This window comes from Macaca nemestrina, chromosome 1 (genome assembly GCF_043159975.1).
Source record: "Macaca nemestrina isolate mMacNem1 chromosome 1, mMacNem.hap1, whole genome shotgun sequence".
Classification (NCBI taxonomy): Eukaryota; Metazoa; Chordata; class Mammalia; order Primates; family Cercopithecidae; genus Macaca; species Macaca nemestrina.
In genome coordinates this window covers 43,076,992-43,088,052 of record NC_092125.1, presented here as the reverse complement: position 1 = coordinate 43,088,052, position 11,061 = coordinate 43,076,992, and the positions used below count along the sequence as shown (strand labels likewise).

General features: G+C 41.1%; 1 protein-coding gene and 1 long non-coding RNA gene across 2 annotated transcripts in view; both read left to right on the top strand.

The window, feature by feature from the left end:
• Positions 1 to 201: 201 nt before the first annotated feature.
• On the top strand, positions 202 to 1,025 carry LOC139357957 (uncharacterized). Its single transcript, XR_011612053.1, has 3 exons — positions 202 to 279; positions 565 to 668; positions 895 to 1,025. It is a non-coding gene; the product is annotated as an uncharacterized lncRNA (long non-coding RNA).
• An 813-nt stretch (positions 1,026 to 1,838) lies between these two features.
• Positions 1,839 to 11,061, top strand: part of IVNS1AB (influenza virus NS1A binding protein) — a 20,684-nt gene continuing 11,461 nt past the window's right edge. Inside the window, exons 1-5 of the mRNA XM_011746389.2 lie at positions 1,839 to 2,137; positions 7,753 to 7,980; positions 9,532 to 9,660; positions 9,872 to 10,041; positions 10,168 to 10,243. Coding sequence (XP_011744691.1) covers positions 9,550 to 9,660; positions 9,872 to 10,041; positions 10,168 to 10,243 — 357 coding nt within the window. The 5' untranslated portion in view covers positions 1,839 to 2,137; positions 7,753 to 7,980; positions 9,532 to 9,549. The remainder of the gene's footprint in view (positions 2,138 to 7,752; positions 7,981 to 9,531; positions 9,661 to 9,871; positions 10,042 to 10,167; positions 10,244 to 11,061) is intronic.

Here is an 11,061-nt window from a genome sequence, read left to right as displayed (position 1 = left end):
TCCCTGAAAGGCAAATGGAATGCATAAGTTATGCCATTATTCATAGAGAAGGTAATAAGAAAATTTGAAATTCCATACAAAGCAAAAATACAATGAGTGTAGGCACACTGTAGCTTTAAGAAAAGTGTTGACTGTTTCAGGTCACAAAGGCACTATTTAGAGTACAGCAAGTGTGACCATGTATCCAACAGGCCATGCAGTCATGTGCCTACCCAGAGTGGGCAATTCACACTCTCCCACTGGAAGGATGAAACCCATTGTATTAAAAGAGCTTGAAAGGTACGTACCCTGATAGTTTCATTTGTAATAAAAGTAAACATTGCTGTCAGTTATTATCAGCAAGACAAAACAAGAGCGCAGTGTCAAATGTCAGTCTTTTTCCCCTTAAGAAAGATATAAAAATCACACTAATAGACATCTTAGTTCTTGTTTCATCCTACAATTGAATTCTCAGTGGTGGGGTCGGGGGAGACATGCAAGAAATCTGTGAGGAAAAAAGGGGCGGGGAATAAGTCTCCTTGCCTCAAGATTTTAGAATAAAAAGTTGTAAACCTTCTATTGCAGATGAAGGCTCCCGAAATTTATTTTTCCTGCTTCCATAAGCATAAATAAAGATAAAAACGGGAAGAGGTATTGACAAAGAGCTCCTAGAATGTCTACAAATTTAGGTGAGTGATCAAACACAAAGTTAGGCCTAGACAGCTTAAGTGTCCTCCACAAATCAGGATAAGCGTAACAGGACATTAACCTGGAAGCCTTTACCAAACTCTAATTTGGATATAATTTTACCTCACTACATCCCGCTCCTTCAATCAAAAAACCTTTCCTGCCTGCCCTTCAGAGTCCACGAAGTTGCTGCCAGATCCCAGCTTAAATCACGTTTCGCTTTCACAGATCTCCCTCCTGGGCAAGGTGGTGGTGTGGATAATGAAGTCTGGCACCTGGTCTAAAGGGCCCCAGGAGGTTAGGATAGGAACTACCACTTCTCAGGCCTGTTTTGTTTTTCCGGAAGAGGGCAAGACCAGTAGAGAACTGACTCAGCGTCTCCAACAAAAGGAGAGCTGCACGCAGACAAAACAAACCCGGGGCGGGTGGGTGGTGAAAACTGGAAGTAAACTGGTGTTTGTGGCACCACTGATAGTATTATACCTTCTCTGACTTCTCCAATTGTTTTTTTCCCCAAGTGACTCAATCTTCTCACCCAAACCAGGCCAAATGAGGGGTTAGTTGTTCGACTTCTTCTGAGAGTGCCTCTCTTCTTTCTCACACTCTGCAAACCTCCTCCCCGCACACGCCACTTCCCCCCGACCCCAAAGTTAAGGACTCATGCCCAGCTAGATCCTAATGTCCACGGCGAGCAGCTGCAGTCTAGGGGGGTTGCCTAGAAGTAGGTCTGACGCCGAGCAATCTAATCTCCCACGTCTGATCTTTCAGGCTATTGTGCCTCGAGGGGAAGTCAGAACAGGTGAGGGCGGCTGGAGGGAACCAGTTCCGGGACAGGCAACGCACTGGACGAAGTGAGGGTGTGGGGCAAGAAACGGAGGGAGGGACAAACGCGCGATAAAGAACGAGGGCGCCCCCCGAGCGCCGCCTATCTCCTCAGATCACCTTGCGCTGACCTAGTTGCACCGAGAAAGAAGGAACCCCAGTCGAAGAGGGAGGAGGGCGGGGCGGGATGTGGGCGGGGCCGCGGGCGGGGGCGGGGCCTAGAGCGGGATCTTTATGGGGCTCGCCTGTGATTTGCAGATGGATTCGAGACGGAAGCGGGCTGGGAGGGGTTGGCGGCGGCGGCGCACGTGGTGACGTGCAAGGGGGTGCGGCGCGAGCGGTCGGCGGCGGCAGAGGCAGTGTCTCCCGGTCGCGCGTGGAGGTCGGTCGCTCAGAGCTGCTGAGCGCAGTTTCTGCGCCTGCTGCTTCGGCGCGGCTGTGTCGGCGAGCGAGCGAGTTCCCGCGAGTTCTCGGTGGCGCTCCCCACTCCTCTCAGTCTCCACGGACTGGACCCTTGTCCTTCTACTTGACCGCTCCCCCCTTCCGCCGCCTCCTGGCGCCTTCCGTTGGGCTGATTCCCGCCCGCTTCCTCCTGCTTCCCATCGAAGCTCTAGAGATGAATGTTTCCATCTCTTCAGAGATGAACCAGGTAATACGCGCTGGTTCTACGAACGGCAGATGAGGGACAGGGCGCGGCTAGAATCCGAGATGAGGGGATGGCGCCGGCGGATGGGAAGAGGGTAGGAGGCGCGGAAGCGGTGTCCTCATCAGAGGAGGCAGCCCCAAGCGGCGGCCGCCGCCGCCGCCGCCCTCTGGGACGTGAAGCCCGCGCCGCGCTGGGCCGGCGCTCCAGCGCTGCCATGGTTGCCGAGTCGCGTTGGCGGCCGAGAGCGGGCGCTGGCCGCCTCGGAGAGCGCGGAGGCTCGAACCCCTTTTCTGCACTGGCGCGGGGGAGGCAGGCTGGGAGGAACGAGAGTTTTTTGCTCGAAGGGTTTTGGGGGGCCTGGTTAGGGCGCCGCCGGGAGGGGATGACCAGCCGGAAGGAGGGCGCGGGACTCCCCGTTCTTGCTGTCAGGAGCGGACGCCTCTCCTTGGGTTTGCCTGGGGTGTGGGATTCTCTTCTGGAAGAGCTCCCGGGACTTGGCGCGTGTGGGCGGGCAGCCAGCCCCGGGCCTGGAGTAGGGTGGCACGGAGTCCCCGATCGCCGTGGGCCGCGGGGTCCTTTGTTCCCGCTCCACGTTGCCCGCTTTTCTTGCCAAGCGCGGGGAGAAGGGGGCGGGAGGAGGGAGGGAGCGGCTGCCCTGACGTGTCGGTACTGAGTGACTGCAGGGCTGGCCAATCCCGGGCGGGGGTGTGCGGGCGCTGGGGGCCTCGCCTAGCAGCCTTCGGAGTGGGCGCGGGCCTGACCGCGCGCGGAGGAAGGCCTGGGACGCTTTTTCTTTTTTATGAAAGAAATGTGGCAAGATTTGCTCTTTTTCCGTCCCTCCACGCTTTTGGTTAAGTGTCTCTGATTATAAGCTCTTGATGATAGATAGGAAGGTATCAGGCTGAGGGTTGAACCTAGGGTAAATTGAACCAGTAGTTGAGAACTACATTTACTTCCCCCGCCCCCCGCCCCGGTCCGTAGTGGACGTATCTATTGGTTTGAGGCAGCTGACATTTCAAGGAGAAATGCAGATGTCCAAGAGGGCGCATTTTGTTCATGTCTGTTGCAGTGATGGAGCTTTAGAACACCTTGGCGTCAAGCTATTCGTTGAGTGTGTTGTGATCTTCTGTCTACTAATAGATGACAACTCTGGAAGCCTAGTACCACTCTTAACAGATGAATAAGTACAGCATAGACTAGAGTGCCACAGGCCATGCTTTCTTTTAATAATTCTAGCACCAGTGATTGATTTAGGAAAAACAAAATACTGATGATTACTTTTAGGCTAAAGCCTGCTGACACTTCTGTCTTAAAGATACTGAAGGAGTAGTTGTATTGGTTAAGTCTGGACGTGAGGTAAACACGGACTTTAGAATTGGATTGAGACTAGTATCATTTAATGCCAGCTGGCAGGCTACTTATCAAGTCCATAATTTGGTAGCCAGAGGTAAACGGAACTTGAGCCACTGACCAAAGAGAGCCCTGGAATGGTTTTCCTGTGTTTTCCTAATAAATGAAATCTCTAGTTAACTGATAGATACTAATTTCTATAGCCAATAATTTGTAGTTGATTTTCTAGCTTTCCCCCCAAGACAAAACATTTCAGGTTTTAGTCTTAGTTTTAAATTAGTCTTTTTGGCTACTTGGTTTTGGAAGGTGGGATTTTGTTTTTCTTGCTTGAAGGATTTGTTAGATGGTAATTAAATGTAGTTTTGCAAATACGTTTTTAAATATGCTTTCCTGTTAAGGAAGTATCTTAATAATTGATATTAAGATGAAGTAACTCTAAGTAAGTCATTTCATCCACTTTTTAGCAGTGCGATTGTATAGTCAAATCCTGCAAATAGGAATTCTTAAAGGTTGGGGGTCTTCCCACCATGTCATGTTCTAGTGTGTGTGTGTAAATTGAAGTATTGTAAGAGAGTGATTTCTGGGTTTTTGTTAGAACAACAGAAAATACACACTTGTAAACTACAAGTTGTATATCTTGTAAATGTTTCTGAACCTATACTTAACATCATACTATTATATTTTTGTTATTAACATGCAGATACCTCAGCATTAGAACGTCTCAAACCAAATTCTTCCTTTCCTTCCCTTCTCCATGTAGCAAACTATAAACGACTTTGTGTTACGCTTTTTGGTAACTGATTTTAATAAGGATACCACATATCTTAATTTTGATAATTGATTTTAATAAGGATGCCACATATCTAAAATAAAATATCTTAAGTCCTCACTGCCTTAAAGGAGCACGGGTGTACAGAATCTTAACTGCCCTGTTTCCATGCTTTACTCATTCCTCTAGACCATCCCCAACATTTCTGCTAGGATGCCCTATGCCTCCTTGTTTAAATCCTTCATCTGCTTTCCATGCTTAGCATTGTTTAAACCTTGGAATTAGGCTTTCTTACTTCGTTGCCCACTATGACCATATGCATCCTGCAAATCTACAATCTGTTGAAACTGAAATAGCTGCCATTTCTGGAATATATTTGCTAATACCTTTTTTCCTTTCTGTTCAAGCTATTTTCATAGCTTGTTTTATCTTTCTGACTGCCCTGTGAAGTGTTCAAGGTTAGAGAACTGAGTTAACTTTTATTGTGTTATGATACGAGCATTCCATTTCAGTTTGTGCCTTCACATTTGGTGCAAATATGTTTGTGTTGTAGTGAAAGAATTACAAAACTATGAGCATTGGATGGAATGAATGAGTTCAGTGAGTTTTCATATACATGGATGGTGAGTGATGGTGGTTTTAGAGGTTACATTGGAAAGCTGTAACTTCTGGTTTTAAAAAGATTTGTTGATTTACTTTGTATTATAAAGTCTTTCCTTTAAAATTGCAGTTGATGGCTACTTGGTGGGAGCTGACTGCCCTCAAATGATTGCCTTTTGCTTTATCTTGCTCTTACTGAAGGCCAGAGAAAAATGTTAGCAGAGGACATATTGTGCCTTTTTAACAACTTTGATAAGGCCTGTTGAATTGTATTTCAGTTAAGCTAATCTTTCTGGGCTGTGAACTTCTTCTGGGTGTTATTAAAGCAGTTTAATTACTCATTTATGAGTCTTCGATATCCCTTGCAGTGGCCATAGAAGTATCCTGAATTTATCTGAATATATTGCATTAGATCCTTGTTTTCAGTGTGTAAGAATAGTGACCTAGGTGTAGATTTAGTTGAAAGTATATTTTAAATACCAAATAATTCTATGTTTTATATTCTTATATGACTCTGGGATGTCTGGGCTTTTGGTTTGGATTTTCAAAGAAAACAATTTTCCCCATTTTTTAAATTCCACTAGTTATCATGCTTGAGTTTTATAGACCAAATAAGATCCCCTGTCAGTTTGGGGAGTAGTTTAAAACTCTTGATTTGCCCTAGCTCACTTTAATGAAAGTAAATGTGAACTTTCAAAAACATGGTTTGCAACAGGAATTGATCTGATCCCCTCCAAAATTGATCTGATCCTTGAGGTGGGTGGGAAGTAGGAATATAGTGTATGAGGACAATAATTAAATAAAATAAGTTTGCATTAACTTAAATGTCATCTAGATTTGGGCTGGCTTTTAAAATCAGGTAGCTTTGTACTCTGATCAGTAGATATTAAAGAGATGAGGTTCATATTATGACCTTGATATACTAAAAACGAGGTACTAATAATCTGTCATGGAATTAGAATAAAAAATAAATAAAAATCAAGTACTAAATATAGGATTCATTTTACTACAAAACTCATAATAATATTGTACAAATTTGTCTGATGCAAATCACCCCAAAAATTCTCCAGTGTTTTCTCCAAGGGCTGCGGTAATTTTAACCATTTTTTTCCAAAATAAATTTTAGGTAGAACATTCAATTTGTCAAATATAGTAAATGGATACCATTTTTGTTTTTGGTTAGATCAAGTTTACAAGTAAAAAATGAATAAAACTGGTCAAAGTTTAAAATAGTACCTTCATATTATCTTTTTGGCTTTTCAGAGGATGCATTTTAATATAACAATTTGCATGGGGACTCCTTCCTCTTACTCTTAAGAGCAGTTTATGAAACTGAAGTTAGGAGTTGCCAACTATGCCTGTGAGTTGACCATGCCAGTATATATCATATATATATGAAAATTTTCTTAGCTTGAGCCAGGTCTTGGCTGAAGATGTTTGAAGGTTTCTTTAGGGTAGTGTGTTCTCTCTGTGTACAAAGAATTGTGTATATTTGGAAAACATTTGCTAGAACTAGTTTCTTGAGAAAAGCCAAATTAACTAACCTAGATAAAAGGTAGAGCAGAGGAAATCAATATTACCTAATGCTGTGATACAGTTTTAATGCAGGGGTAAGCATTCATAACAATCCCAACCTGAACTGGCATTCTTGGGTTTCCTTGAAATGAAACCTGTTACAGAGAAACCTGTTAGGACACATGTTGAACTAAACATAGTAGGTTTGTTGAATTTGAACTGGACCAGCCTGCAGTGGAGTCCCGTGGTAAGTGATTATTCACTTTGACATAATTGTTAGATTTAGAATTGTTGTATTGATGTATAAGACAGATAATATATCCATAAAAATGAATATATTTGCACATATTTCAGGTAAGTTATTTCTTAGTTCTGGTTTCCAGAATTAATAGTGGTGTAATAGCAGTTCAGGTGATTAAAAAATAAGTACCATCTGAATTTGACACTAGTAATTGATGATGTGAAAACGAGGGAGGGAGAATAGGTAGGAGGACTGATTACCTTGAAGATTAGATTTGAACCAGAATGATTCCATTGGTAGTTTATTACGGTATATGAGAAAAATGATCATACAAAGCACAGGCATCAGTATTTTCCCTTCTGTTTAGTTTGTTCTAACAAATTACTCATCTTTATGTTCAAGATTTTAGGCTAGTCCTGGTAGAAAGGAGATGGGATGGATACAAAAGATGAACAAGACAGAAGCTTTGCCCATGAGTCAAGGAAGATAAACAAGTATATATAAATACAGCATGAAATAGACCAGCTGGAAGATCATAAATACCTCTCAGAGAGGGTTCTATATGTGGAACATGAGGAGAAACTGCTTCCCAACTGGGAGCATTTGGCAGAGGCTCTATGGCTGTAAAATTTCCTCTGGCATAGGTTGGGTTAAGGGCCTTCCAGGTAGAGAGAAGAACTTGAACAAACTTAACAGAGTCTGGGAAGTGCAGAGTTCATTTTGAGGAACAGTAACACAGTATATATGCTTGGGAATAATGCCTAAGGTTGCTTGCTGGCTCAAAACAGATCGCATGTTGGCATATTAGTTGGAAATTAATAGTAAAGAATATTAGAGTTAAACAATATTGACATTTGTTCTGTAAGTCTTGTGCTTTTAGACCTCTCATAAACACGTCATTAGTCCCCGGTCTTTGGGAAAGGACCGGCTTTTTTTTTTTTTTTTAGATCACTTGGGTTGTTACAAGTTAAATGAAAAATGTTTATGTGGAATTGCATTTGTGTCCTTTTTTTATGTAATGCGAATATTTTTGCCATTTAGCTCAAATCTCTTGAAGATCAGGACTTGTTTTACATGATCTGCTCTACCTAGATCAATGAGTCTTTGATCATTCTGAATAACTCAAATTTATCATTGTTATAGATTATGATGCACCATTATCACAGAAGAAATTCGTGTCTATAGCTTTTAAGGACTTGATTACATCATTTTCAAGCCTGATAGTTTTGGAATCACCATTAGAGCTTAAGACACATCTGCCTTCACTTCAACCACCTGTCTTCATACCCTGACGAAGTGCGCCTTTTAACACTCCTTTGTCCTTGGATTACTTAAGAGTTCCCAGAAATACGTTTGCCACCAACAGAGTAGGTAAGTGAATATTCTCTGCCTAGTCCAGTATTAAGACATATTGTTTTTCTGAAGACGATGTGTCGAGTACAGTAAACCTTTCATACTTTTTTTTTTAAAGGCAGAGAAGTCAGTAATCATTTGGGTATAAAAAACATTTTCGTATTTTTCTTTTCTATATTTTGACTTCAAAGTAAAATTTCTTACTGCCTTTTTTTTTTTTTAAATTAGAGAGAGAGAGGCTCTCACTCTGTTGCCCAGGCTGGAGTGCAGTGGTGGGATCATAGCTCATTGCAGCCTGGAACTCCTGGGCTCAAGTGATTCTCCTGACTCAGCCTTCCTAGTAACTGAGACTAGAGGTGTGCGCCGCCACCATGACGGGTTTCACATTTTCTGTAGATAGAGGATTTCACTGTGTTTCCCAGACTGGTCTCAAACCCCTGGGCTCAAGCAATCTTCTTGCCTTGGCCTCCCTATTACTGTTCTTTATTTTGTTTTTTGAGATGGAGTCTCTCTGTTGCCCAGGCTGGAGTGCAGTGGCACAATCTCGGCTCATTGCAACTTTTGCCTCCTGGGTTCAAGCGATTCTCCTGCCTCAGCCCCCACAAGTAGCTGGGATTACAGGCGCCCACCACCACGCCTGGCTAAATTTTGTATTTTTAGTAGAGACAGGATTTCACCATGTTGGCCAGGCTGGTCTTGAACTCCTGACCTCAAATGATCCACCTGTCTCGGCCTCCCAAAGTGCTGGGATTACAGGTGTGAGCCATAGCGCCCGGCCTATTACTGTTTTTTAATTATGCATTTTGTGTAGTCATTAGTCAGTTGTTTATAAGTAATGGTAAAATGCAAAAAAGTTTTAAGTTCCCATTTATATTTATATAATCTGATGAGATAAGTGATTTAGAATATATGAAAGGAACAGAATATAAGTTCATTTTTAATCACTTATGTTTCAAAACATTTATAAAAATCATTTTGTAGATACAGTGACAAGACTAATCAGACTTTTTAAGTCTGTGTATATGGCAAGGGAGGAAGAAATTAGGCAATTTTCTGCATATAAATCTTGACTGTATATAATTTTGAAGACTAGGAGCAAATTGGGGGCCCTTTAAGGAAACTGAAAAGGGGCAGGATTAGGATAAATAATGGTTTTTCTCACTTGTGGGTAAAGGAATGACAGGAGCCCAAATCCAAGGAAACCTATATGTACTGGCTCTTTTACCCTTTCAGGCTTTTAGGTTACTTGTTATATGGGTTTGGGCAGGATGGAGTTTCATTTCCTTCCCTTCAGAATCAATTTGCTTAATAGGCATGGGAACCCAGCCAAAATTGTTGAGATAGCTGCTACTGTTTGAATCTTTTGAAAGTCTTATGACCAAAGTATTAGGGAACAAAGACTTGGACATTCAGCACAGGTGTTGTTTCAGCTATGTTTTTGTGTGATGAAATTTTTATGTATCATTTATAGGATGGAATTTGAGAATAAAGAGACTGTATTACTCTTTAGCATTATATTTTCAAAACCATTATTTGCAAGTAAAATAACTCAGCTTTCTTTTCATTTAGCCAAATTTATAAGGAAAAATGATTCCCAATGGATATTTGATGTTTGAGGATGAAAATTTTATTGAGTCTTCTGTTGCCAAATTAAATGCCCTGAGGAAAAGTGGCCAGTTCTGTGATGTTCGACTTCAGGTATTTAAAACTTAATTCAAAATTTATAGAATTTTTTATTACTAAAAGCCATAAGTTCTTAGATTTGCTTATTTTCTTTTACATAGGCATTTAATGAAATGATTTTTTAAAAGAATACTGAGAAATGTAAGATAAAGCAATCTGATGTAGTAATTAGCTAGAGAAGCACATAATCCACACTACTTATAATTATAATTCTTCATAATTTCAGGTCTGTGGCCATGAAATGTTAGCACACAGAGCAGTGCTAGCTTGCTGCAGTCCCTATTTATTTGAAATCTTTAATAGTGATAGTGATCCTCATGGAATTTCTCATGTTAAATTTGATGATCTCAATCCAGAAGCTGTTGAAGTCTTGTTGAATTATGCCTACACTGCTCAGTAAGTACATTTGAAGTAAACCATATAATTAGGGAATATCTTCAGAAAATTCCAAGTCTTGCTACATATATTTAAATTAAGTGTGTTTTAAGGCTTTGGTATCATAAATAACTTTTTTTTTAATAGGTTGAAAGCAGATAAGGAATTGGTAAAAGATGTTTATTCTGCAGCAAAAAAGCTGAAGATGGATCGAGTAAAGCAGGTAGAGTATCAGAAGTAAATAAAATCACTTATGGAGTCTTATTTTGTGTTATTGCAATGCTGAATTTATCATGAAACATCTTGTTAGTCTCAAGGAATTGAAAATGTCCCTTTTTTCCCTCAGAATAATCAATATGTTATTTTAACTGTTTGGCTATAATAATGTAGCAAGATCACACTTCTCAGATAACTTGGGCTAAAGTCTTACCCTTTCAGCAGTCTTCTCTGGTAGGGTGGCTATGTCAGCCTTTGATAGCATGAATTAAAATAAATGTTTTTCTTAAGAGTTAATCACATAACTTATGTCCTCAATTCTGTGTTCTCCTAAACTTCCTGTGCTCTCTAAAAGTATTCCTTCTAGAATTTAATAGTAAAAAGTACTTTTGGAAAATAGGCATTTAATCCCCTAATGTATGGGGGCCAGTAAACTTAAGGCCTACCAGCCAGCTGCCTATTTTTATAAAGTTTTATTCCAGTACAACCATGTGTGTTCATTTACATATGGTCTAGGCTGCTTTCCAGCTACAATGACAGAATTGAGCAGTTGTGACAAACAGTATGGTCTACAAGCCTAAAATGCTTTTACTATCTGGGCCTTTAAGAAAAAGTTTGATTTGCTAGCCCTTCTTCTAATACCACTCCTTGGCTCAAAAATCCTTCCTTAATTTACAGCACGTATCCCTGAATTTAGTATTCTAGATTTTCCCTAATATAGTTGCTGTTTTTCCAAAACTATTTCCTAGTTATCTTTTCTCCAACCAAATTAAATTGTTTGCAGCATCTTCTCTACTTCTGTCTGCATTCAATATCAATATCATC